Source organism: Myotis myotis, unplaced genomic scaffold (genome assembly GCF_014108235.1).
Source record: "Myotis myotis isolate mMyoMyo1 unplaced genomic scaffold, mMyoMyo1.p scaffold_m19_p_1, whole genome shotgun sequence".
Taxonomy (NCBI): Eukaryota; Metazoa; Chordata; class Mammalia; order Chiroptera; family Vespertilionidae; genus Myotis; species Myotis myotis.
The window spans coordinates 151138663-151166314 of NW_023416313.1; the positions used below are offsets into that span (position 1 = coordinate 151138663).

At 46.2% G+C, this 27652-nt stretch overlaps 3 protein-coding genes across 8 annotated transcripts; 2 read left to right on the forward strand and 1 right to left on the reverse strand.

The window, feature by feature from the left end:
• Nucleotides 1-497: 497 nt before the first annotated feature.
• On the forward strand, nucleotides 498-4784 carry PIP4P1 (phosphatidylinositol-4,5-bisphosphate 4-phosphatase 1). Of its 2 annotated transcripts, none has more exons than XM_036295984.1 (7): nucleotides 498-812; nucleotides 1133-1323; nucleotides 1708-1814; nucleotides 2472-2577; nucleotides 2759-2811; nucleotides 2916-3006; nucleotides 3954-4784. In XM_036295984.1, the coding sequence occupies exons 1-7, from the start codon at nucleotides 650-652 to the stop codon at nucleotides 4095-4097; spliced, it is 855 nt and encodes a 284-aa protein (XP_036151877.1). In that variant the 5' UTR covers nucleotides 498-649; the 3' UTR covers nucleotides 4098-4784. The 2 variants fall into 2 exon arrangements, with proteins under 2 accessions (XP_036151877.1, XP_036151887.1); XM_036295994.1 differs by having other exon boundaries at nucleotides 499-791.
• A 90-nt stretch (nucleotides 4785-4874) lies between these two features.
• APEX1 (apurinic/apyrimidinic endodeoxyribonuclease 1) lies at nucleotides 4875-7798 on the reverse strand. 5 transcript variants are annotated; one of them, XM_036295948.1, is made up of 5 exons: nucleotides 7665-7798; nucleotides 7274-7393; nucleotides 6869-7062; nucleotides 5823-6015; nucleotides 4875-5645 (listed from the first exon to the last, which is right to left on the reverse strand). In XM_036295948.1, exons 2-5 carry the CDS (start codon nucleotides 7329-7331, stop codon nucleotides 5128-5130), a joined length of 963 nt encoding a protein of 320 aa, XP_036151841.1. In that variant the 5' UTR covers nucleotides 7332-7393; nucleotides 7665-7798; the 3' UTR covers nucleotides 4875-5127. The 5 variants fall into 5 exon arrangements, with proteins under 5 accessions (XP_036151841.1, XP_036151866.1, XP_036151855.1 ...); XM_036295973.1 differs by having other exon boundaries at nucleotides 7274-7365; nucleotides 7665-7788; XM_036295962.1 differs by having other exon boundaries at nucleotides 7509-7693.
• A 71-nt stretch (nucleotides 7799-7869) lies between these two features.
• Nucleotides 7870-17221, forward strand: LOC118649128 (O-sialoglycoprotein endopeptidase). Its single transcript, XM_036295936.1, has 11 exons — nucleotides 7870-8372; nucleotides 10760-10879; nucleotides 11046-11221; nucleotides 13375-13470; nucleotides 13605-13654; nucleotides 13797-13875; nucleotides 16186-16251; nucleotides 16334-16424; nucleotides 16652-16727; nucleotides 16814-16912; nucleotides 17042-17221. The coding sequence occupies exons 1-11, from the start codon at nucleotides 8258-8260 to the stop codon at nucleotides 17079-17081; spliced, it is 1008 nt and encodes a 335-aa protein (XP_036151829.1). The 5' UTR covers nucleotides 7870-8257; the 3' UTR covers nucleotides 17082-17221.
• Nucleotides 17222-27652: the final 10431 nt, after the last annotated feature.

A 27652-nucleotide genomic window follows, 5' to 3' on the forward strand; every position in this document is an offset into this window, starting at 1 on the left:
CACCGCACTTTTCCACTGCCAGTTCCTCGAGCCACGCCTCCGGGTTCTGGAGAGAAATTCGGGCCAATAAACTTGCGCCCAAGGATCACAGGACGAGGGAATGGAAGCCTCCAGCCAATGGGATGCCAACCATAACCGCAAAGAGGGAGAAAACTTTTTAATGGTGTCTTTGGACCAATGAGGAGCAATGATCATGCCCCGCTCTGGGCGCGTAACAGAGGACTCGCGGCTTCCTGACACGTGACCAGTGAGTCGGCGCTGCCCCGCCCCACCTGCTGGCCTGGAGGTAGCGCGACGGGCCGCGCGGCCAATGGCTTGCTCCTCCTCTCATCACGTGCAGCTTTTGCAGGCCCAGCGGCCTTTCGGAAGGTCATGTGACCGTTGACGTTTTTGCAACGCTCCCCAATTGTAGAGAAGAGCTGCCTCCACAGAACCGGGAATTGGTTCCTTTCCACGAATGATCACCCGGCGGGGGCGGGGAGAGCCTATCACGTGCTGCGGGACAGACCAGGGCGGGGCAGGCCGCTGGTTGCGGTGCGAGCCGGGCGCGCGGCGCGCAGGCGCCCTGGGGACCCGGTAGCGGCGGTGGCTGTGGCTGCGGCGACCGGAGCCGGACCCTTGGCCGAAGCTGAAGGCGGTGGTGACGGCCATGGCGGCCGATGGAGAGCGATCCCCGCTGCTCTCCGAGCCCATCGACGGTGGCGCCGGTGGCAACGGATTAGCGGGGCCAGGCGGGAGTGGGACTGGGCCCGGGGGAGGCCTGACCCCCTCAGCACCACCCTACGGAGCCGGTAAACATGTCCCACCCCAGGGTAAGCCGGGTGGGTCCGCGGTGCTCCCGGGGGTTTGCTGCCAGGGGGGTGGGGGCGGGGCCGCAGGTGGAGGGCGGGGCCCCAGCGCCAGGTGCGGAGCTGTTGCACTTGTGACAGGGCGAGGTTTTCTTCCTGCCCGATCGCCGCCGGTTTGGAAAATGGAAGGGATTTCTGAGGAAGCTGATTGCAGGGCGGTGTGTAAGGAGCCCGCCGAGTGTGGTCAGAAGGATTGAGGACCAGAAAGCGATCCCTGACCCCGTGGAGCATCAATGGTGGTGTCTGCGAGTGATGCCAGCCCTTGTCTTTACCTTCCTCCCCAGCATTTCCCCCGTTCCCCGAGGGACACCCAGCCGTGTTGCCTGGGGATGACCCACCCCCCTACTCACCCCTGACCAGCCCAGACAGTGGGAATGCCCCCATGATCACCTGCCGAGTCTGCCAGTCTCTCATCAACGTGGAAGGCAAGATGCATCAGCATGTAGTCAAATGTGGCGTCTGCAACGAAGCCACCGTGAGTTATACATATATATATATACATATATAATACAATATAAATATACCCTGTTTCCTGGATCTTTTTTCTGACCCCTTGATTCTAGACCCTGACCTTCAGCCAGCGCTCTTTATAAAACCCAGCTTTCAGTTCCAGGAGTCTCATACAGCCCTTTCCCCAGAAGCCACTCACCAAAGCGAATGCTTACCATCCTTCACCTTCATGCCTATCCCAGATACTCAAGCCTAGTTTTCATTTGCCAGTCTCGTGCTGTATGCCTTTCTTTCGTTTCTCGGTCCTGGCTAAGACTTTTATCTGATCTCTCCCCAGAAGGTGTTTTTGGAGGAAATGAAAGGAATTGGGATTAGAGGTTTGCTTACTGATATTCCTATTATTCTCTAGCCAATCAAGAATGCACCCCCAGGGAAGAAATATGTTCGGTGCCCCTGTAACTGTCTCCTTATCTGCAAAGTGACTTCCCAGCGAATTGCCTGTCCTCGACCCTACTGGTAAGAGGCATCAGGTGGGGAATCCGGGCATCAGTGGGGAAACCTGGAAAGCCCAGAAGGGATGAGTGGTTGTAAGGAATGTCAAGGTGAGAGAGCCTGGTGTTTATTTAGAACAGCGGTTCTCAACCTGTGGGTCGTGACCCCTTTGGTGGTCGAACGACCCTTTCACAGGGGTCGCCTAAGACCATCCTGCATATCAGATATTTACATTACGATTCATAGCAGTAGCAACATTACAGTTATGAAGTAGCAACGAAAATAATTTTATGGTTGGGTCACAACAAGAGGAACTGAATTTAAAGGGCCAGAAGGTTGAGAACCACTGATTTAGAAGGAGAAAAGGCTAAGGACTGTTGTGCCTCTAGAATGTGGTAGCCATCTTTCTCATCCCACAATAAAAAGATTGGGATGAAATGGTGTACTTTAGGAAGATGGAGAGTTTTGGGGACTGGGTCAGTTATCCTGAGATAAAAGGGAAATTAGAGGCCTGTAGTTAAAGCAGTGCTCTTCTTCAAGGACTCTCTGGGGTAGCATTGAGGAGCAGAGTATGCTAAGTGTACAGAGAAGTAGAGGGCCATAGTGAGGCAGGGAGTGGGGGTGATGAAGGAGGGGTCCTTAGGATTAAAAACTTTTCAAACACTTCTTTTTCTTGTACAGCAAAAGAATCATTAATCTGGGGCCTGTGCACCCAGGACCTCTAAGTCCGGAACCTCAGCCCGTGGGTGTCAGGGTCATCTGTGGACATTGCAAGAATACTTTTCTGGTGAGGAGGGGTCCTGGGAAGTCCTGGGGGAAAACCTTCCAGGAGGAATCATGAATGTGTTTCTGACTTACGATAATGAATCCTGTTCTGTGAGAACCCATTTCCCACCCTCCCCTGCCCTAGGTCTCTCAAAATAGATGACCTTATACTATTAATTGGTTTCTCCCTTTTTTCTCCATAGTGGACAGAGTTCACAGACCGAACCTTGGCCCGTTGTCCTCACTGCAGGAAAGTGTAAGTGATTATGAGTGGCATCCTTGAGCTGGTAATCGGGTTAAGGGGTAGAGTAAAAATTACAGGAACATTTCAAACATCCATTTCTGTTTGCCTCCCCACAGATCATCAATTGGACGCAGATATCCACGAAAGAGATGTGTCTGCTGCTTCTTGCTTGGTTTACTCTTGGCAGTCACTGCCACTGGCCTTGCTGTGAGTAACTGATCCAACCCCTTTTATTCTTCAGCCTCATCTCTGTAGGCCAGTGATGGTGAACCTTTTGAGCTCGGCGTGTCAGCATTCTGAAAAACCCTAACTTAACTCTGGTGCCGTGTCACATATAGAAATTTTTTGATCTTTGCAACCATAGTAAAACAAAGATTTATATTTTTGATATTTATTTTATATATTTAAATGCCATTTAACAAAGAAAAATCAACCAAAAAAATGAGTTCACGTGTCACCTCTGACACACGTGTCATAGGTTCACCATCACTGCTATAGGCTAAGATTTGGGAATGGCTAACCTAAAAAAAAAAAAAGGAAAGAAATCAAGGGTGTTGTGTTTGTGTTTTAATGTATAGATGAGCTGAAGTTGAGGTGACTGAATAATAGTCGTCCTCATTACTATGGGAGTAAAGAACAGCCATCTTCTTTTTTTTAAATATATTTTTATTGATTTCAGAGAGAGGGAGAGAGAGAAACATCAGTAATGAGAGAAAATCATCAATCAGCTGTCTTCTGCACACCCCACACTAGGGATTGAGCCCACAATCTCCCGGGCATGTACCCTGATCAGGAATTGAACCGTGACCTCCTGGTTCATAGGACAGCGCTCAACCATTGAGCAACACTGGCCGGGCCAGCCATCTTCTTTATGCAGAGAATAGGACAGTGGAGAAGTGGCTTAAGTTAGACGTTGCTATTTAGGAAACCTGGTGCAATTGTAAGACATTAAGAAAAACTGACAGATGTTTGGGATTGTGTGAGTATATTCCTGCCTAGGGGAAGGAAACTGAACTGGGCCCTTAAGCAGGTCCCTGAAGGTGGCTGCACATGGATAGGGAACAGGGATTGAAGCTTGTGTTACTGTTATTAGGGCTGCTAGAAGGCGGTGAGAGATCACAGTAACCCCATCATTCTTTCTTTTTCTTTGTCAGTTTGGGACATGGAAGCAAGCACGGCGATATGGAGGCATCTATGCAGCCTGGGCATTTGCCATCCTGTTGGCTGTTCTGTGTTTAGGGCGGGCCCTCTATTGGGCCTGTATGAAGGTCAGCCACCCTGTCCAGAACTTCTCCTGAGCCACAGGATGACCCACAGACTGTGCCTGGCCCCTCCCTGGTGGGGACAGTGACACTACAAAGGGAGCCAAGACAAAAGGCTCCCTTGGGCTTCTCTAAGAGGAGCCAAGCAGCTGCCTTCCTTTTCCCTGGGGAGTAGGAAGGAACCAGGCCCTCACCTAAGTTTGGAGGAGTAGATAAGACTGCTGCAGGCCATCTGCTTTCCTCCCAGATTGCTGTACTTAGGGTGAAGTAGGGGAAATGTTGCTCCTAAACCTGGATCTTAAAGAGACGGTCTAGCCTTGTCCTTCCTGTATGCTCCCTGAGCCATTCCTGTCCCTTATACATTCCAGGGCAGGGTTGGGGTGGGTTGCCCTGGGGGTTTCCCTCCCTCTTGTGCACCATTAGGACCTTGCTGCTATTGCACTTCACCAGGGACTGGCTCTGGCCTCAGTCCCCAGTCTCCTCTCCCCCCATTCCATGTCCTGTGGGGGTGGGGCTAACCGCTGCTTTGTACAGAACCACAGGAACTGATGTGTATATAACTATTTAATATGGGGTATGTTCCCCTAGTCCTGTGTTACCCTTAATCCCTCCTGCCAACCTTATCCCCCAGCAGTAGTATATCACTGGGCTAGGTAGGGTTGCTGTGTTGGGGGAGGTTAAGGACTCATCCTGTGCTTGTAAATAAATAAGGTCATGACTCTGCCCTTTTCTAATTGTTAATCTGTATGTAAGACAAAAATGAGGAGGGGAATTTGTAGCTCCACAGAGAGGTAGAATACAAAGACAGCAAGGCTGAAACTATGGCTCTTTATTTTCACATGGACAGTTCAAAGGAAGTCATCAGTAGCTTGTTTAATGTTAAAAAAAAAAAAGGAAGAAAAAACCCTCCACACCAAAAAACAAAGCCTTGGGCTTAAAGGAAGCCCATCTGTCACTAGAAGCCTGGCTGAAGGGTAACACGGTGCAGAATTCTCTTGAAAGCAAAGAAGTTTTAAAGCTAATTTAGGGGCTTATTTCCCAGGCTTAAAATGATTTGGGGGAAGTATCACAGTGCTAGGTATAGGGTGATGGGACAGTGGTCACTGCCCAAAGCCTTGGAACGGATCTTGCTGTCACACAAAGCAGGTAACAGAGAATGAGACACCAGAAAGTAATCAAGGCGCCAACCAACGTTTTTAGATCGAGCATTCATCATATAGGTCCAAAAGGTATAGGCATAAGCGGTGTTGGGGTAGAGGTGCCGGAAACTATCAGCCAGTGGCACAGCCTGCAGCAATTCCCCAAAGCCTTGCCGCTCTTGTGGGGTGAAGCCAGCATTCTTTTTGTTTCCCTTGGGGTTGCGAAGGTCAATCTCTTCATGAGCCACATTGAGGTCCCCACACAGGACAAGGGGCTTGCGGGAAGCCAAGTCCTTCAGGAACTTGCGAAAGGCTTCATCCCAGCGCTGTCGGTACTCCAGGCGCACCAGACCTCGGCCTGCGTTAGGTACATAGGCTGTTACCAGCACAAATGCGTCATATTCAGCCACAATCACTCGGCCTTCCTGATCATGTTCCTCCTCGCCTGGAGAAATGAAACAGTATCAGTACAAAAAAGCTTAAGGGGAAACTTTTTTTAAAAAATGAAAGTATAAATAAGCAAAGGGAAAGTAGAGAATAGAGGAATCAAGAATTGGGGCTGGAGTGGGGTATTAGCAATTAGTTGAAAGCGCACAGGCATTAGGAATCAGTAGGCTCTCACCAATGCCATATGAGACCTTGAGTGGGCACTGGCGAGAGAGAAGGCCCACACCACTGTACCCTTCCTTGTCTGAAGGAGCAGACCAGTACTGATGGGATAGTCCAGGCAGCTCTTGAAGTTCAGCTGGTAGTTTATTCTCTGAACATTTGGTCTCTTGCAAGCACAGGATATCTGGGGCTTCTTCCTTTACCCACTGAATAAAATGAAAGGTATAAAAGATAGTATCAATACAGCAGATATTTATTGAATCTGCTAAGTACTAGAGAGAAACAGGAGGTAGGATCCCTGTGCATCAAGGAGTTTAACAGTCTAGCACGGTGGTCGGCAAACTGGGGCTCAGGAGCCACATGCAGCTCTTTGGCCCCTTGAGTGTGGCTCTTCCACAAAATACCACGTGCAGGCGCGCACATACAGTGCGATTGAAACTTCATGGCCCATTCACAGAAGTCGGTTTTCGGCCTGGGTGAGTCTATTTTGAAGAAGTACTGTTGATATTTGGCTCTGTTGACTAATGAGTTTGCTGACCACTGGTAGTACAATAAGCAATTAGATAACTGGTAACTAATGGAAGAAGGCTTACATGCAACCCTGTGGAGATAGTGTTTTTTCTATAGGGAGTGGCTAGCTAAGATTTTTTAAGCATTAGTTACTTTAGTTTTTAAAATTTATTGAGGTAATATTGGCCAATTAGATGTTTCAATAGTACAATTATATAATATAGCATCTGTGAATTGCATTGTGTAAGCACTAGTTATTTAAAAACGAAATACGCTGGAGATAAAAATGGAGCAGGTCCAGTAAGATTTTTTTCAATATGCTGGGGAAGAGATGAAGACATTAAACGTTTAAGGCAATGGAATAGATAGGCAGGAAATGGTTGGTATGACTTGGTGCAGCCCCTCCTTATACCTCACCCACACACACACACAAAAAACCTATAAAAAAATAAACCTGCATGGTGGGCACTAAAATGGGAAAAGGTACTTACACCCCAAGATCATTCAATACTAAAGACTGTCTCTTTCCCCTCCTTGATTTCCACTCACATCTAATCCTTTCTTCTTAATCCAGGCTCGGAGCCCATCCACATTCCAGGAGCAGATCTTGAGGGTGGCTGATTTGCCACTGGGCGAGGTTTTCTGATCTGGGGGGTCCTCATATAGGACTGACCCCTCTCCTGCTGCCTCTTTTTCATTTTTCTTTGCTCCTGCTCCCGCCTTACGCTTCTTGGCCTCTGGTTCTACAAAATAAGTAATACGTAGTGATAAAAGTTGGCGGTAACCAACTTTCATCCGGAGTTAACTATAGGCCCGCTGAGAGCCTGCAGTTGCCGCGAGTTTCTTCAAACTGCAAAAATGTGGTGCGTCGGTCCGTACTTCCCGTTTATCGGATATATTAGAAGCACCACCATCACAGCCTCTAGGGAGAGGGGGTTCATTTCACTTTCTTACCAATCTTGGGCTCTTCCCCGTCTTCAGCCACCGCTCCCTTTTTCCCACGCTTCGGCATCACTGAAACGCACGCCCTCCTGCACCAGGTCGCCCTGCGGAGCAGTATTGTCACCGCCTTGCCTAACGATGCAAATAAATGGTGAAGGCAGCTAAAGCTGGGGAAAGGCTCCACCCGAGAGCGGGCGTTATCTCAGAATCCCTTCCCCGCCTCCTTGCGCCATAGCCCCTCACCCACAACACTAGATCCTTCCACAGCGATCTTTGGACCCTCCTACGAGATCCTCTATCGGCCAATCGAGGGCCTTAGTCAATGGTCCCGGCTTACGCCAGCCGATCAGACGTCCAGAAAAGCCCTTCTGATGGGCGAAAGAACAGCAACCCGGTATCTGACCTGCTCAAGTTGCCGCCAGGATCCTTCCTACCCGAGCACAAAGAATGGAGCACGCCGTGCCCCCACGTGGGTAACTGGCGTGGTCACGTGAGCCGGGGCATCACCGCGTAGCGCAGCAATGCCGGTGATTAGTCTGTCTGGCACCACGTGACGGAGAACCTAGGCCCGCCCTTCTCCGAAGTCTCCAGGGGACTAAGGCCCCAGCTCTCCATTCTCGGGCTGTTTATCTGCGTGCCCGCTGCACGACTCCTTCTGCCGCCCCGACCGGAGGGCCCAGCGCTGCGCAAGAGAGAAAATCAGTCAGTGGAGAAGGCTGGGCTGGACCCCCGGAGAGCGGCAAAGCAGCGGGTAGGCGTGCCAGGAGCGGATGCCGGCTCAGCGTCCCTGGCAGTTAGCAGGACAGGTTCCTGAAGGGGCCTTGACGGTCGCCGTGACGACAGGGGCGGGACGGCGCGGCGAGCGGAGTTAGTGCCCGGCCGTGTGCGTTCGGCCGCTGAGCTGCTGCGGGCTCCTTCCTCTGCGCACGGAGCGGCGAGGCTGCCGCGGCCGCAGTGTTAGCTAGGGTCCTGCGGTGTGTTCTCCCCGCTTCGGCCATGCCCACCGTGCTGGGTTTTGAAGGCAGCGCCAACAAGATCGGCGTGGGAGTGGTGCGGGACGGCGCGGTGCTGGCAAACCCGCGGCGCACTTACGTCACGCCCCCGGGCACGGGTGAGTCGGGAACCTAAAGAGTCGGCCGCGCGCTGCCCCGCCCACCATCGTGTTCCCTCTTCCCAAAGGTCCTAAACGCTAGCGAAGCGGGGCGTGGGGCGCATTGTCCCCTCGTAGGGTTTTTGATTCGAGGCTCTGAGATGATGTGACGTTTCTTAACGTCACAAAGCTGATGGCTATGAGTCACAGGCACTTGTCCCTGGAGCTTCAGGGTTCCTTCAGCTTTTAGTGAGTGCCTTTTAGGTGCTAATTGTCAGTCGGCTGGCTGTTGGGTACAAAAATAGTTGCATACAAAAGAAGATGTGATGAGCCTGCTATGGACATCGGCACGTAAACAGCACTTTACAGTATGATAAATAGTATAACATACTAGTATAGATATAATAAGTTCCAGAATGAGTGTAAAGACTCCCAGTTTCGGTGTCAGACAGAACTGGCTGGCTTTACAATATTCATGGTCAGTATGTGTTTTGGGAATTCTTTCCTCTTAAAATGGGAATAATGCCTGCATCGTGGGGTCTTGAGAATCAACGTGCCTGTCACATTACAACTTTTAATAAATATTATTTGTAAGTTATGATGTTATATCATGCCTACCCGCTCCCAAATCACCTGTATATGTGTAGGAGAGGGCAGCTGACTTGTGTGTATCCACAAAAGCTCCCTGAGCAGCTGATGTTGTGACAGGTTACTCATTAGAAATATATGTATGTTTAGCACTCACTGTTCTAGGCATTTTAGCAACAGGAATGCAAAGATGAATTAAAGGCCCAATGTTGAGAGACGCTCACAGTTGAACTGGGGAAACTACAGGTAATCAATACTATAATTGTTACATGCAGTTCTAAGTCTTTTTGCCACAAACATTGTCACTGCACAACCCATTGACCTTAAGGCAATTTCACTATAAAAGATAAAATAACTGGTTGACAGTTTGGTTAACATTTGGCAGACTTAATGTATTTCAGCTAGTTGACAGTTTGGTTTCATTTCTCCATTGAGGAAATTGTTGCAGTTACTCCCATTTTTATATTAAAGAAATCATAGTCCTCATGATGGTCTCTACAGTGATGAGTAGATATGGTAATCTTCAAATAGTGGATAATAACTATGTATAAGCCAGATTGCACAGTTATGTGAAAGTCAGATTGCATACTATACTGGAAAATGATAATTTATCAGTTTGCAACTCCTTTGTGAGCAATCTTCCCTCCCACCTGTCAAAACCAAAAGTTTACCAAACAATAGCAAATATAAAAGAGGTGGCTACTAATTCACAACAGTCTTCGAGAGCATTAGTTACCGGTTTGGCTCAATGGATAGAGTGTCAGCCTGCGGACTGAAGGGTCCCAGGTTCAATCCCTGTCAAGGGCACATCCTGGGTTGCAGGCTTGATCCCCCAGTAGGGGGCATACAGGAGGCAGCCGATCAATGATTCTCATCATCAGTGATGTTTCTGTCTCTCTGTCCCTCTCCCTTCCTCTCTGAAAGCAATAAAAATATATTTTTTAAAAACATTACTGATTTCTTTAGCTGAAACGGATACCTCTCTTAATGAAGGAAGAATTATAGCGAAAACAGAAAAATGTGATGCCAAAGAAGGAGATAAAATCAACAAGCAGGAAAAAAAAGTATAATACTGTGAACAAAAGACTTAGAAGACAATGTATTTTTATTTTTTACAATAAAGTGTTTTTAATTGTTATTAGTTTTTCATGTTTCAGTGCCCCCTCGATTATTTTCCATTATTTTATCTTTTACTGTGCAATTGCCTTAAGGCCAAGTAGTTGTGCTGCGAAAACGTTTGTAGAGAAAATGCTTGTGGCAAAGATGTTACAGTAAACAGGCTCATGATGAAAATACTGGGCATGGTTAAATACAATATTGTGATCATGCACAGGGTTTGTAGGGTCACAGAGATCACCAAAGGATATGAAATAGGTGTCACTTGGATTGAATCCTAAAGGCTGAGAAGAAGTTGGGTATGAAGAAGGGCATTTTGCAGGGGGTGGTCATGAGCCAGTGGTCGGCAAACTCATTAGTCAACAAAGCCAAATATCAACAGTACGATTGAAATTTCTTTTGAGAGCCAAATTTTTAAACTTAAATTATATAGGTAGGTACATTGTTATTAACTTAATTAGGGTACTCCTAAGGCTTAGGAAGAGCCACACTCAAGGGGCCAAAGAGCCGCATGTGGCTCGCGAGCCGGTTTGCCGACCACGGTGGCCCAACAGACTGGCAATAGTATATCTGAGCACCTGGAAGACAGGATGCTTGAGGAGAGTGAAAGGGACTCATCCTACTACTAAATCGCCTGTCTTGGATTGCTGTCTACCTTTTCTACCAAAACCCCCTATTATCTCTGCCTTCTGTTCTTCTCCTAGGATTTCTCCCAGGTGATACTGCCAGGCACCACCGAGCTGTTGTTCTGGACTTGCTGCAGGAGGCACTAACAGAGGCTGGCTTAACCTCCCAGGATATTGACTGCATTGCCTACACCAAAGGTATGGTGGGGTGAGTGGTGGGCAATGGAAGAATATACCTAGAACTTGGCTATGTCAAAACAGCCTGCAGTTTGCCTCTGCTACCATCACTACCTCAGCCCTATCTCTCATATTTCCTGCTTCCTTAATCTCTAAAGGATTTTATCTCCCATTTCAATCTCCCTAGGCCCTGGCATGGGTGCCCCACTGGTTTCTGTGGCTGTTGTAGCCCGTACTGTGGCCCAGCTGTGGAATAAGCCATTGCTAGGAGTGAACCACTGTATAGGCCACATTGAAATGGGCCGCCTCATCACTGGAGCCACCAGCCCAACTGTACTGTATGTCAGTGGAGGAAATACACAGGTATTTAGAATACTCCACCATTTCTTCTTAATTTCTGAGGAACTATACCAGCACTTTTCATGCTCTACCTGAGTGGCAGGGACTGCAAGAACAAAGCTGTGCTTGTTTGAACCTAAACTGGCACACTGGAAAATCCACAATACAGTTTGTAACACTGCAGATTTGGGCAGGATAATCAGAATAAAATTACTTTTATGTACAAAGATAAGGAATTTCCTTGGAAAATGAAAGAATGGTAAGGATTGAAGCCCTCAAAGGATTTTCAATGTCATTATTCTGAAGCTAATTTTTGTACAGATCTTAGCAATTAAAACTAAAGGGCACTACATGATTTGTTTCTTTATGACAATTATGTGTTTTGTTTGCATTACTGGTAGAAATATATAGAAGTTGTTATTTTAAGGATGTAAAAATATAAGTAATTTTTAAAAAACTTTATAAATGGTTGAAGATATTTTAAGTTTATAAGGGAAGTCATGGTTGTTTGGGATGCTTTATAAGACCTTTTTAGGTTGGGATTGGAGAACTCCAACTTTTTTTCCCAAAGAACACCTGATGGAGTTATTGTCAGAAATAGTCATTGTCCCCAGCCTATGAAAGGGTTATGTTCTAAAACTTCATTGTGTGAAATAGTTATTAAAGATGAAGCACACATTCCCACGAAAATAATGTGAGAACTTTAACAGTTAGAGGGCACGTAGCTGCTTAAGGCCTGAAGGATGATATGCAAGGTTAGGGAATTGGGGTGTGGAAAGTAGCAATGGAGGCTTACAAGACTTAAGAAGCTTAGGGTTCATTTCTGGTCAAAGGCACATACTTCTGTTGCACGCTCAATCCCTGACCCTGATCAGGGCAGGTGCAGGAGGCAGCTAATCGATGTGTCTCTCTGTGTGTGTCTCTCCCGCTCCCTTTCACTCTCTCTAAAAAAAGTTTTAAAAAATGGAAAACTGTCCTCGGTGAGGAGTAACAAAAAAAGGAAGAAGAACAGAGGCAGGAAAATTTCCTTCCCCTTTTGTCACTAGCCTTTTTTTTTCTTTTTCACCTTCACCCGAGGATATGTTTTTATTGATTTTTAGAGAGGGAAGGAAGTGGGAGGAGAGAGAAAGAAAGAAACAAACATCAGTGGGTTATCTCCACTGGGGACCGAACCCATAACCTAGGTATGTGCCTTGACCAGGAATTGAACCCCCAACCTTTTGCCGCACGGGATGACGCTCCAACCAACTGAGCCACCCAGCCAAGGCTGTCACCAGCCTTTTGACAGAGTAAAATCTACATCAGAGTGCAAGGAAATCCTGAGCAGCACCAGGGAGAGAGAGACTTCTCTGGTCCCTAGGAAACACTCACTGCCAAAAATATGAAGCATATGTGTCAGTGGGTGCTATGTTTCTGTGCTAGAAGTTGGCCACATAGGAAGAATGGACATAGTTGATTGCCAGGGTTAAGTTGGATCAGCCATCAACCTGACCCAATATGGGGTTTTTGAGGGTTTTTTTTGTTTTGTTTTGTTTTGTTTTTACCACTACCTCTTCTCATGTTTACAAATAGTACTGCTCTGATAGGATACTCTAAAACAGGGGTCCTCAAACTACGGCCCGCAGGCCACATGCAAATACAAATATTGTATGTGTTCCCGTTTTGGTTTTTTTACTTCAAAATAAGATATGTGCAGTGTGCATAGGAATTTGTTCATAGTTGTTTTTTTTTAAACTGTAGTCCGGCCCTCCAACGGTCTGAGGGACAGTGAACTGGCCCCCTGTTTAAAATTTTGAGGACCCCTGCTCTAAAAGGACTCTGGTTCCCTGTCTTAAGCAGGAAAGCCTGTTCCTTAGTCTGTCCCCTGTCAAGACTGCTTTTAAGGGATATGTCAGGAATCTCCAAGCTAGAAAAATGTATTTGAAGTAACAGTTTGCTTCTGCCCTGATCATCTTTTATAGATTAGGAATCTGCACTGGGAATATTCAAGGTATATGTGAGCTTCTTCTCAGATAAGAGCTGCAAAAAATATCCACTCAGGGTTTGGCAAAGCACTTTCTATTTCTTATTGGACGCTCTAGTGGCCATGTTGATCCTCCTCTGCTGTATTCTTCCCCAAAGCCAACTACTCCTCTTTACAGACTTGAGGTTTTCATGGACATCCTCATCACCCTTAGGTGATTGCATATTCAGAACATCGTTACCGCATCTTTGGGGAAACCATCGATATTGCTGTGGGTAACTGTCTGGATCGTTTTGCTCGAGTGCTGAAGGTAAGCCATCGGGCTGCAGAGAACGTAAGATGTGGATGACTTTTGGGGGAGCCATGGAAACGGAGGGAGAAAGTAGTAAATTCACTTCTTATGCTTCCTGGATATCTGACTGCATCGTCTTTTTTATCTGCTAGATTTCCAATGACCCAAGTCCAGGCTACAACATTGAGCAGATGGCAAAGCGGTAAGGGGCATAAGGTGGAAGGAGGCTGGCTGCTGGGGTTTCTGGCATTTTCTTATATATACATTAATGAGGTTTGGGAGGGGCTTCGGAGGGTGAGCAGCCAGCTGACTACAGGCTTAGTGCCTCATGTACTCCCACATAGAGGCAAGAAGCTAGTTGATCTGCCATACACTGTAAAAGGAATGGACGTCTCATTCTCAGGGATCCTGTCTTTCATTGAGGTGAGTGTGGAAGAGGTGAGAAGATGGGCACTTGCATGCTTTTTAATAAAGCGTATCTGTTTTTCTCACCACTGTATTTCCTGCATATAGCATAGTACTGGCCCATATTTGATGCTGAATAAATTCATTCAGCAAATATTTATTGAACTAGAGGCCCTGTGCACGGATTCATGCATGGGTGTGGTCCCTCAGCCTGGCGGGTGATTGGAGCCATCTCGCCCAGTCGGATCGGGCAGATGGGACCCAGGGAGGGCTCCAGGGTGTGTCTGGCCCTCTCACCCCAGTCCCCATTGGCTTGACCCCAGCAGCAAGCTAACTTACCGGTTGGAGTGTCTTCCCCCTAGTGGTCAGAGCTTGCATTCTAACAGGAGATGGATAAAGGAACAAAACAAAAAGGGAAGAAAGAGGGGAAAACAATAAAATATAAAGGGCTGCATAGTGGTAAGTGTGATGAAGAGAAATGCAGCAGGGTACGGGAGGGGTAGGGAGTGGTGCCAGGGCAGGTATTCATAATTATTGGATCTTGAATGAATGCTGCCCATTCTGTAGTTTGGTGCCAATGAAGGACAAAGTGTGTGGTCAATTGAATTGTGGTGAAACCTGGTGATCCTCCAAGTGCATGAATTTTTATTCTCATGGCTTCTGCCAGACCACTGTTCATTGTTTTATCTGTTTCCCCACCATTTTTTTTCCTAATTAAATTTATTGGTCGACATGATCATATAGGTTTCAGGTGTGGCTTTCTATGTTACAAAAATCTGTATTTTGCACTGTTAGCCCAGCACCCAAGGTCAAACCTTCTGTCACCATATATTAGGACCCTTTTCTCTCCTCCCCTTCCCCTCCCCCTGGCAACCACCACACTGCTGTTTGTGTGCACAAGTTTCAATTTTATATCCCACATATGAGTGAAATCATATAGTTCTTAGCTTTTTCTGACTTATTTTTTTTTATCTTTCTTTAAACTATTTTTAAAATTTTCTTTATTGATTAAGGTATTACATATGTGTCCTTATCCTCCCATTGCTCCCCCCGCCCCCCGCTCATGCCCTTACACCCCTGGTGTCTGTGTCCATTGGTTAGGCTTATATGCATGCATACAGTCCTTTGGTTGGTCTCTCCTTCTTAACCCCATGCTCCCCTGCCTGAGGTTTGACGGTCTGATCGATGCTTCTCTGTCTCTGGATCTGTTTTTGTTCATTAGTTTATGTTGTTCATTATATTCCACAAATGAGTGAGATCATGTGATATTTATCTTTCTCCAACTGACTTATTTCGCTTAGCATAATGCTCTCCAGGTCCAGCATAATATTCTCAAGGTCTGCCAAAACCGGTTTGGCTCGGTGGATGGAGCATCGGCCTGCGGACTGAAGGGTCCCAGGTTCGATTCCGGTCAGGGGCATGTGCCTGGGTTGCGGGCACATCCCCACTGGGAGATGTGCAGGAGGCGGCTGATCGATGTTTCTCTCTCATCGATGTTTCTGGCTCTATCTCTCTCCCTTCCTCTCTGTAAAAAATCAATAAAATATATTTTAAAAAAAATATTCTCAAGGTCCATCTATGTTGTTGCACATGGCAGCATTTCATTCTTTCTTATGACTGTGTAGTATTCCATGTGTATATGTACCACATCTTCTTTATCCAGTTTTCTTTGCTCTTTGGTTGTTTCCATATCTTGACCACCATGAATAATGCTTCAATGAACATAGGGTTGCATATATCTTTGTGAATACATGATTTTGAGTTTTTCGGGTATATACACAGGAGAGGGATTGCTGGGTCATATGGTAGCTCTATCCTTAATTTTTTAAGGAATCACCAGACTGCTTTCCATAGTGGTTGTACAAGTCTGCATTCCCACCAGCAGTGAATGAGGGTTCCCTTTTTTCCACAACCTGTCCATCACTTGTTACTGCTTGTCTTGTTGATAATGGCCACTCTGACAGGTGTGAGGTGGTATCTCATTGTGGCTTTGATTTGCATTTCCCTAATTGCCAGTGAGGTTGAACATCTTTTCTTTTTTTTTTTTAATATATTTTTTATTGATTAAGATATTACATATGTGTCCTTGTCCCCACGTTACCCTCTACCCCCCCCCTCCATGCTCTCACCCCCCCATTGTCCGTGTCCATTGGTTAGGCCTATATTCTTGCATGTAAGTCCTTTGGTTGGAACATCTTTTCATATACCTATTGGCTATTCATATGTCATCGTGGGAGAAGTGTGTATTCAGGTCCTCTGCCAACTTTTTGGTTGTGTTGTTTGTTTGGTGTTGAGTTTTATGAGTTCTTTTTCCCCCTTTAATTATAGGATGTAGCCCAGCGGATGCTGGCCACAGGCGAGTGTACTCCTGAGGATCTGTGTTTCTCCCTGCAGGTAATGGAGTAGAAAGCTGGGACAGAAAGCTGGGGCTAAGTTGGGATTCCCTCTGATGTTTCCCCTTGTCTGTCCCCCTCAGGAAACTGTGTTTGCAATGCTGGTAGAGATCACAGAGCGGGCCATGGCACATTGTGGCTCCCAGGAGGCCCTCATCGTAGGAGGTGTAGGGTGTATGTATCATTGGGCTCTTTCCTATTCTTGGGCATGTGCGTCTTCCTCCTGATAGTTTAAATCTGAGGGTTTGGGGAAATTACCAGCTTTATTTCTTATCCTATGCTTCCCAATCCTTGCCCCCTAGGACCCGTACTTCACTTTCCTAATTAAATGCACATGCGGCATACAGCTAGACTGGAGAAATGGCTAAACTAAGTTAACCCTACCCACCACCTCGTCGTAGGTAATATGAGGCTACAGGAAATGATGGAGACAATGTGCCAGGAACGTGGAGCCCGGCTTTTTGCCACAGATGAGAGGTAAAGGTCCTTGTGCTTTCTTTTTTCTCCAATTACTGTAGTTTTCTACTTTCAGATCCCAAATTTCATTTCTTTTTCCTTCCCAGATTCTGCATTGACAATGGAGCCATGATAGCTCAGGCTGGCTGGGAGATGTTTCGGGCAGGACACAGGACTCCCCTCAGTGAATCTGGGGTCACGCAGAGGTAAGTAGATAGTATTATATGGGAGGTCGGCAAAAATCAGCACATCAGAGGGTCCAGAACCATGAGAGCAGAGAAGAATGGAAGATGTTAAAGGATAGCCATCCACCAAGTTTTTCCTATTTTTCACAGGTACCGGACAGATGAAGTAGAAGTCACCTGGAGGGACTGACAGGGGGAACAGGATCAGAGTAAATAGTGCCCTAAGTGGAGCCCATTATTTCTATCCTGACGGGAGTCCTGGCCAGGCTATGGACTCCCCATCATTTGAATCTCAAGGTGACTCAGCAATAAAATATTTTTGGTTTTGTATGTTGGTAATCGGCTTGTGTTTTTGAGGAACAATATGGAGATGGCACTGAATGAATTGTCGGTGGTGGTGTGAATGGATAAGGAGGCAAAGGTCAGAGCTGCGTAGCCTTGGGGGTTGCTACTCTGAAGCAAAGATTGAGGGGATATCTTAGGCCCCCTTCTAACATCCCCTTAGTAGTGGTATCATAACTAATATTTTAGTTTCAGGCCTTGTGCTAACTGCTTTACATTCATCGTCTCATTTAAATTCTTTGAAATAGGTGCTCAGGACTTCCTTCAAAGTAGCCTGGAGCCAGGTCTAATTGCACACTAATTTGTAACTCAAGAATAAAACTGTCCTGCCCTGGCCAGGTGGCTCAGTTGTTTGGAGTGCCATCCTAAACACAAAGGTTACATGTGGGCTCGATTCTCTGTCAGGGCACATACCTAGGTTGTTGGGTCGATCCCTGGTATAGGAGGCAACTGATCAATGTTTCTCTCCCTTTCTCTCTCTCTAAAATCAATGAAAACGTATCCTCTGGTAAAGATAAAAAAATGAATAAAACTGTCACTCCTACATGCAGGCTTGAAGGGGGGGCCCCAGGTACACAAATCTTGTGAGAATTAATATCGTCATGCCCTTTATCTTGTTTATGTCACTCACCATAAGAAGTCCCAAACTACCGAGTCGTCGCTCATCTTTTAGACTAATAACCATTACTCTTCACCCTCTTTGTTGTCCCCATCTACCTTCCTCTACTAACTTCTGGAATCCTTTTGTGCTCTTTTCAACTAATGGCCAGTTACTAACAAAATTCCCTATACCCTTAGCCTCTCCTCTGAATGTTGCTACCACCTCCAATGGTGGTGTTTTCTCTCACATCCTTTGTACCACTGGGCCTAGAGGCAGTGAAGTTAGTCTCATTCTTCCTTACACCATTTTTAGACTATTCTCTCTTATCCGTAACACTCTTCGGCTTTGAAACACTTGTCATTTGATTATACCGCGCCAGTACCACTCCTGTCATGAATCTTGATTTCAGTATCCATGTGGGTTAACTTCCTAATCTCGGGTCTCTCAGTTTTTTGCTCCTTTGGTGATCTTATCCTCCACCCCCCCCCCCCCCCTTCAGCCATTCATTCCCTTGGTCATATTCTAGACCTACAACCACTTCATAAGTCATTCCCAAACATCCCACTCTCTCACTATTATCTCCAATCTCTCCAGTTTATTCCCTTTAGTACACTGAATCCAACAATTCACCCTTTCACCAAGACCTATAATCCATTGATCTTCCTTTCCTCTGACCTCATCCCCTCTGTGTCTTCGTTTCCCTCCTCCATCTAAGTTTTAATTACGAGCACTTCGTTGCAAACACCTCACTTCCCTTGCCTCTCTCTGTAATAGTCAACTCTTCACCTACTTTACGCCTAGACCCATGCAGCCGAAAAGAGTGGCCAAAAGGTTGATTTGTCTTACTTTAAATCCATCACCATGAAACTTCAGTGAGTCCTTTAGACTACCTAGCAATATTCCCTGCATCTCCAACATTTCCCCTCATTCTTACTCTTACTTTGGTTCCTATTTTAATGAGAAAATAGAAACAATCAGAAAATGTTCACAAGCTCCCACCACGACATTTAACCATCTCTCAGCGCTTGCACCCTATATACTCTGCTTTTCCTCCTGTTACCGTGTACCAGTGGCCGGCAAACTCATCAGTCAACAGAGCCAAATATCAACAGTACGACGATTGAAATTTCTTTTGAGAGCCAAATTTTTTAAACTTAAACTATATAGGTAAGTACATTGTTACTAACTTAATTAGGGTACTCCTAAGCTGGCCTTTGCGAAAAACGTCAATATATTCACTGAAGTCGACCCCTTCCAACTCTCCCATCCACACTCGTATACTTGTTTCGTCTATCTCCTTTCCGAAAACCGACTTCTGCGCATGGGCGACCAAATTTCAGTCGGTGCCCACACGTGGTATTTTGTGGAAGAGCCACACTCAAGGGGCCAAAGAGCCACATGTGGCTCACGAGCCGCGGTTTGCCGACCACTGCTGTATACCAATCATTCTCACCTGGGAGGCAGTGCTACTGGCCAGTGGCCAGGGATGCTGCAAAATAACCTACAATGCACAGAACAGCTCCCTACACAAAGAATTATCTGGGCAAAAATGCCATTGGTGACAAGGTTAGGAAACCCTGCTCCTCTCCAAAAACCTGAGCAGTACAGTCCATCCTCTAGCTTTTAGGGATGCCTCTCAACAATTCTCTCTCCTTTTCTTTAGTCAGTATTTCCTTTTCTTTCCTGGGTCTTCCTATCACCACATAAATATGCTATCATTTTTCTCATCTTACAAGTACATGAACCCCTCAACCCCATTGCCGCTTCCAATAGCTTCCCATTTTTCAGTAAAAATCTTAAAAGTTGTGCCGAAACCGGTTTGGCTCAGTGGATAGAGCGTCGGCCTGCAGACTGAAAGGTCCCAGGTTCGATTCCGGTCAAGGGCATGTACCTGGGTTGCGGGCACATCCCCAGTAGGAGATGTGCAGGAGGCAGCTGATCAATGTTTCTCTATCATCGATGTTTCTAACTCTCTATCTCTCTCCCTTTCTCTCTGTAAAAAATCAATAAAATATAAAATAAAAAATAAGTTGTCTCCAGTTCCTCTCCACCAATTCCCTATTTAGCTCATTCCACCAAGACTGTTCTTATCACGGTCACCAATGACTTGAACAAACCTAAAGGCACATTCTGTTCCATCTTACACAAGCTGTCAGCAGCATTTGACTCCCTCTGAAACGTTTTCTTTACTTGGCTTTAAGACATGTGCTCTTGTTGCCCCCTAGCTCACTGACTACTCTTTCTTAGTTTCACTTGCAGGTTTTTCCTGATCTCTACAACCTAGTAACTCTAGGGTTCAGTCCTTGGACCGCTTCTATACACATACCTGCAGTGATTTCATTCAGTCTTTTTTTAAATGTTAATCTTTTTAAAAAATTTTTTTTTATTGATTTTAGAGAGGAAGGGAGAGGGAGAGAGATAGAAACATCAATGATGAGAAAGAATCATCGATACGCTGCCTCCTGCATGCCTTCCACTGGGGATTGAGGCCTCAACCCAGCATGTGCCTCAGCGGAATCGAACCTGGGACCCTTCAGTCTGCAGGCCGACGCTCTTATCCACTGAGCCAAACCAGCCAGGGCTCATTCAGTCTTTTACATTAAGACCATTTTAATGTGGATGACTCCAATTTTTTAGCTCCAACCTGGACTTCTGTCCTGAATATCTAGTTACCCATTGACACCTGGATTTGGATGGCATCTCAAATTTGACATGTTGAAGTTGAACTTATTTTTCTCCCAACTTACTGCTGCAATCTTTCCTATTTCAGTTAATAACAACTTCTGTGTCACAGCACCTTGGTATTATCTCTGACACCTCTCTCATCTTCTCCAGTTTATCAAATCATGTTGACTTTACCTTGAGAATATATCCAGAATCCCACTTCTTTTCACTTCCCCTGCTCTGACCCAAGACCAAATCAGAATTACTGCAGTAGCTGGTCCATCTGCTTCGACCATTGCCCACTTACAGTCAGTTCTCAACACAGCAACCAGAGTGAATAGTGTTAATATGGAAGGCAGATTGTGTCATTCTTACATTCGAAACCCTCTGTGTTTTATATTAGAGTAAAAACCAGAGTCCTTTAAAGGTCTGTGAGACCTTCCATGAGCGGTCCCACCCTTCCCCACTTATTGCTTGACCTTGCTTCCTGCTACTCACCTTGCTCACTTTGCTCCAGCAATGCTGGCCTTTTTGTTTTTCTGCAACACCAAAGGTGTGCCCACCCCTCAAGGTCTTTATATTTCTTGCTCCTGCCTGGAAAGCTCTTTCTCCAGGTGTAGCTCACTCCATCAGAGTCTTTAAGTCTTTGCTTAACTTTTTCTTCTTCTTTTAGTGAGGCCTTCCTGACAAACCTACTTAAAATTGCGCTCCTTCAACACTTTCTAGCTCTCTTCCTGTTTTATTTCTCTTCATAGCACTTATCACCTTCTAATCTAGTGGTTTTACTTATGATCATTGCTTGTCTCTTCCCATTAGAAGATAAACTCTCAGGATGACCACTTCGTGAGGTATATGTCTAATCACTATGTTGTACAGCAGAAAGTAATATAATATTGTGTGTCAACTGTAATTGAGAAAAAAATTTTAAAAAAGAAACTCCATTAGAGGAGGGGATTATCTTATTTTATTCATTACCATATTATCTTCCAGTACTTAGAATGGCCATTCAATTAGTATTTTCTGAGGGATGAATAAGTTGATGGGGAAGTAAAACAAAGAGATAATCAAAGGACTGTAAAGTAAGACAGGCAAAAATAAAAAAGAATTGGGATTATATGAGCTTGGGAAAAGAGTAAGTTTCTGATTACTTACTAAGCAGAAAGTAGTAATAAACACTTTTATTTACAAAGAAGAGATACATAAATGGGTTGCAAATGCATTAAGATAATGAAGTTTAAAATCAGAAACTTTGGCATGGAAGATAGAGTGTTCGGGATACAAGTAGAAAGAAGATAAATTTCCCTTGAATATATTTGAGAACAGGAATGATCTCTGCTTCTCTAGGCTTGGGCAGTTAATTTTATAATTGGGAGTCAAGTGAGTTACTAACATTTGCCTTGGGAATTTATGTGTAATTTTTTATTAATATTATGGGGTGGAATGGATCTTGAAAGGAGGACCTTTGGCACTGTCGTAGGGGCATTCTTCCCTTAGCAAGCTTCGGGTGCTTGCTTTTTTTAAAATGTATTTCCATTGATTTCAGAGAGGGAGAAAGAGAGAGAAACATCAGTGATGAGAGAAAATCGATCAGCTGCCTCCTGCATGCCACCTACCGGGGACTGAACCCAGTAATTGAACCATGACCTCCTGGTTCATAGGTTGACACTCAACCACTGAGCCGCCTTGGCTGGACTGGGCTCTTGGTTGAGGCTTCCCAAGAATAGTCTTAACATTTGTGGAGCCAAGAGACTAAAATCATGGCTTTGTGAGTCCTAAATTATGGGTTCCTCCTCCTAGCTTAGTCTCCTGAGCCTCCTACAGGATCAGTGTGTCCTGCTGATTAACAGGAACGAAGCAGTGGGGGGGTGTCAGGCCCCAGGGCAGGCTGACTGAGGGAGTTCGGGTGCTATTCTTCAGTTTAGCTATTGGACTAGCCCTATCCTAGCATCTATGTCCTGCAGTTGGGAATTATCCCAGACTCACGTGACTGAGGGCAACACCCTGAGGAAACACTGCCATAGGACTTCATGAAGACGCATGTGCCACTCCAATCACATGGCTAGGAAGAAAAAGCAGAGGACAAGGTAAATGCCATTGTCAGTCCCTATTCTACAGCTTCTCTTTTCCCTCAGCCAGTACTCCCACTGCAGTCCTATTTCATCAGATTCTGGCTCCTCCTCCCCCTCTCTGTTTGCCAAAATATTCAGTGAAAGTGTAGCTTACCTGACACTTACTTGCTCCTTTAGGTACTTAGCTATGAAGAAGGAGGAAAGAGGAAGAGAAGTGTTGGGGGTGAGGGGTTGGTCCTGACCACATCTCTTGAGGTTTGCCTGTGAGCTCAGGTAGTGGGCACATGTTGGAAGCCAAGCCTGAACCTTGTGAGGACGAATGTATCCTAGGGCAAGACAAGAGAGGAACTGGACATTTTGCCCACATTTCACAGCTTTTTCTGTCCCTTCATCTGCAACAAGTGGCCCAGTATTCTCTCCTTCCCTTCCTGTCTTCTGTATTTCAGGCCATAACCTTGGGTTTTTGTGTCCTGCTCACTCCTGGTGTTTCTCCTCCAGCTGCTCAGGGGGGCTTCTCACAAAAACTACAGGGCATCCCATTTTTCCTTGGGAGCCAGTAAGTAGGACAGTCAGCCCTCTGACTATAAGAGAGCAGGTGGGTAGCCCCCCCCCCCCCCCCCCCGCCTTCTAGGGACAAGGGAGCAGGCTGTGATGGCCTTGGAAGTGGGAGAAGGGTATTGGGTGCTTTGTACATGCAGCTTGTTCTCGAGTCCTCCCTACCCTCCCTTTCCTGTTCTCCTCTGGAACTTGCAGAAGAGTTGGGGCTTTTTAGGGAGAATCCCTACCTCTATCATCACTGAACCAGTACATGTCCACTGTCCACTGGCCCTGCTTGGACTGGAATGGGATTTGAGGCTGCCAGTGTAAAAATACTACCCAAGAAGAGAGAGGACAAGAATAAGACACATTCCTTATCCAGCTTAGCAATTGCCCCCAACTCAATATCAGACCTTCCCTCTCCAAAAAGAAAACTGTTGCTATGCCAGAGAAATGTCATGTAGCTTCTTTCACATTCCTTTTTTGTGTTCACTTTAGTGGATTCCTTGCTCTTCTCTTCCTCACTCCCCAACTCTATTTCCCCTAAAACAGGATCTGTTTTAGAATTGGTCTCCTCTCCCTTCTGAAAATCCATTCCTGTGCTATCCAAAAACCTTGGATTTACTGCGAAAGGTAGGGGTATAACAAAAAATGTTTTGTTGCATCCTTCCTGGAGCCCACCCAATCAATTACCCAAGTGTAAGCTATTTAAATGTGTGCTATTATTAATTGCTTCTCTGCCTTTGGCTAAGATTGAGTATAGATGTACACTATTATTAGAATTGGAGTACTTTCAGAAGCCCTGTTCTGGTATTGGGTCATAGCTGACCACACTCCAGCTCACCCTCACCCTGCTACTATATTTCTTCATCCACATTCCTGCCACCTGAATTTAGGAGGTAACTTTAAAGCTTTCCCCCATTCCTAAGGTTTCAGGAGAACTTACTATAACAGGTAGGAACTTCAAAGCAAAGTTCATTTTTCTCACATTGTGTTACCTAGGACTCGTCTTGGTAACTAAATAAGTACACTTACCTCCCATCACACTGTCTTTGACAGCCAATTTCTACACCAATTTTGACACCTTATCCTTTGCTTAGGCCCATCCCTTTTTGACTCACTTTGATGATGTTGGATAGTCAGGCTTAACCTCTGTGGCATCCTTAAGAGGCAGACATCATAGTTGTAGTCAAAGTCCTTTATTGGGAAAAAGAGATTAGGAATAAGAGCTGAAGAGAGAGGAGCTCCCCTTCCTAGGGACACAGGTACTACTTGGCAGCTGGAGGGAACAGGGCTTCACCATGATTACATTTCCTCTTCCCCTGGTTCCTGGCCATTTCTAAGCCCATCTTCACCTCCCTATGCCTCCACCCTCCACTTGCTATAACATGCCAACACAGTCTTCCACAGCAGATAGCAGCACCTCCTGCCAATTTTGCTTTTATTCCAAGACTAGTACATTGGGCTTCAGCTGACCCAAGTCTGTGATGGGAAAGGAGAGGCAACGAGGGAAGAAGGAGACGGGGTGACATTGGGCACAAGGTAACAAAAAGTGATGCAGTTCGGCAGGGTGACTTGCATGAGGCTTTGGGCCCTAGAACATAGCCTGGCGTTAGATATGACTATATAGAATGAATGAATCTTCCAGTCATTTAGCCAGTTGACATAATTCTTAGAACCTTGAATGGCTTGGGGCTGCTAAGAGGAGGAGGCAGAAATGTAGGCTGTGACTGTCCCTTCCGTAAAGCATCCTTCTACCAACCCTCACTACTCTCTGAGTTCTCTGAACTCACTCACTGACGTGTTGATCTGCCCACCCCTTTTTCTTCCCTGTACTTAGCCCCCTCCCACTGAGAGCCCTTTCTTCTCTTACCAAGACCACATTCCCACAGATTACAAGATTCACGTTCTTGTGAAGACCTGCACAAAATCCCCAGGGCTGGAGAGCACCTGCCCCGTCCCATGGGAGAGCAGGCTTCCTGGCACCAGAAAAGCATGTCATATGTGATGGAGGCCGAAGACTAACAGCTGCATGTGAAATGTTGCCAATTAATTTTTTTTTTAATTGTAAATGCTGTGCAACCTGAACCAAAGTCATTTGAAGGCAAGATCCAATTCAGAGGCTATCAGTTTTCAAACCCTGGTCTAGAGACTACCTCACCGGAACTTCTCGACATGGTCCTGCATGTTGGTCAGGCTCACTAAGTAGGACGGTGCTCTTTCTCTTTTCATCACTTACACCCTAGCACCTCGGAGAGGCAGAAACCAGGACACTAGGTTATTCTGGTTAGAAGGCAGGAGTGGAGGGCCTTACCGATGGAGGTAAAGTGTGTCCACATGATGACAAAGAGGGCTCCTTTGGGGAGAGCTGTCGCAGGGTTCTGATAACAAAAGTTGAACCATTAATGAAGAGGAAGAATATGCTTTATGCCTGGACATCCTTCTCACCTTGAGGTCCCCAGAGATATTGGTCCCAATGAATACCCCATGGCTAAGGAGAAGATGGGAAACATACCAAAGAAACCGCCTTCCAGACCATGCCATTATTTTCCAAGAAAATGCTTCCAACATAAAAGTCCAGGGAGAAAAGATGGAGTTTTGAGTATCTCTGGCTTCCCTTCATTCAGCCAAGATTATTACCCCTCTACTAAGTTTAGTGCCAGTAACTTAGGTGATGGTGGGAAGAATAAGGGAATTTTGCAAACTAGCCAGCCTAGGAACTTACAGGCTTCGAGTGGTCTGACGGTCAGTTTGCAAATTGAATACAGAATCAGAACTCAAGGGGTCTTTTCTGAAGAGGTTTGGGCTAATGAGGTCCCTGCTCCAAGGGGAGGTATTCATTCCCTTTAGTGCATTTCTCAGTCATCTTCCCACTATCTCACCTTGGTACCCAAAGAAGCCAGTGGCTGGGGTTTGTGGGAGGAATGTTGCAAGCTGGTAGCTGATAGAGGAGGATAAGGAAGAAGATAATTTGGACCTGAAATACCACAAGTGAAGAAAAAGGAGAAATGTGAGTGGAAGGAAAGGAGTAACAATCTACTTCACCTCCTTTCTTTGTCCCATCTTCACTCTCCCCGCCTTTCCCACCAGTCTTTTCCATGAGTGTGGCTAAATGGGAGTCTTTTTCTTGCCTCAAACAGCAGTGTCCCTTCGCATTCCGGGGGGGGGGGGGGGGGGGGCCTGAATCTCAAGATTATAAGTATCTGGAAGCAAGAAACAGAATTTCTCATCTGGTAGTCTTATCTGGTGCTCATCCCAACAGATCTTAAGAATGAGTCCTACTTTCCCCTTGAAGAACTGACATGAGGAGTTTCTTCCAGCAAAACTGTCCAGTTTCAGATCTGGGCCGCTGGAAATCTGCTCTGCCAGCTACACCTGGCACATACATACAAACGTACATTTCCTCACATTTGGCCCCTCCCAGATCTGTGCAGATCTCAAAGCCATCCCCTCAGCCTTCTCCCCATGCCCCTCCCCGACTTTAATTCCAGCGCTTGCCTTAGACTCCCATGCCCAGAAAGGTGGTCACAGGCACCATGCCCACCACCTGCAACTCATTTTCGGGATCCATGTGTCACAGCTGCACCTGATACTTCTAGAAGTGCAGAACACGGAGGCTGGGGTCATAGAGACTTAACTGACCAATTTGATGCCTCCATCTGATTCTTAAAATGACTCGCCCAGGCTACAGTCATAAAAAATGCAGGCTGGTGGCCAGCTGGCTTGAGAAAGGATGCACCAAGGGAGGGGATGGGCAGTACTCAGAGCATTTCCAAAAGGGTGTCCACGAAGCCTGCCATGTGCCAAGCCACAGCTACTGGGTTGAGAAAAGTGAAAATGATCCTGAAGAAACTGTCAAGTCTGGGACCCAATCTGTATGAGATAAAAAAAAAAAAAAAAAAAGTACATGTCACCTGATCAGAACAGTCTGTGATCTCAGTGATTCCTTACAGGCCCTGAGATAACCGAGTGGTAAGACATCAGCCTTGATTTTGCCATAGTGGAGATGGCGAGATAGGCTGGTGATGGTAGTGACTGAAGCTGATAGCAGGATAATGAGCCGTGAGCCCTAGGGTGGGGATAGGAGTAGGCCCCTTTAATTCACTCAGGGTGAATCCTATAATCCCCTCCTACTGCCCAGCAGAGCCCTGAGCTCACGCCTGTGCCCACCTGAGCAGTGATCCAAGGCAGCAGCAGGAAGAGGATAATGCCAGGTGTTGAGCATGCAGCAGACCTGGTGGGGCAGGGTGGTGAGGGAGAAACTGAGGTCACCCTCAGCCCTCTCCTCCCTCCCACAGAAATACCCTCTGAGAACTCTGAGCGACGTTCTCTCTCCCCTGTCTAGGCCCTCAACCTTTGGGAACCCTGAGCTACCACGACTCCCATAACCCAGTGGAAGTGCACGAGGGCTTTGCCAGGCCCAGCCGCCACATTCTCCCATCATCTTGGGAGTGTGGCTTGGTGTGGGGCCCCTCTGCAGAGGTGGAAGCCCGGCTAGCCCCTGACTGAGACAGCAAAGATGAGGCTGAGGTGCCCAGACCCTTCTGC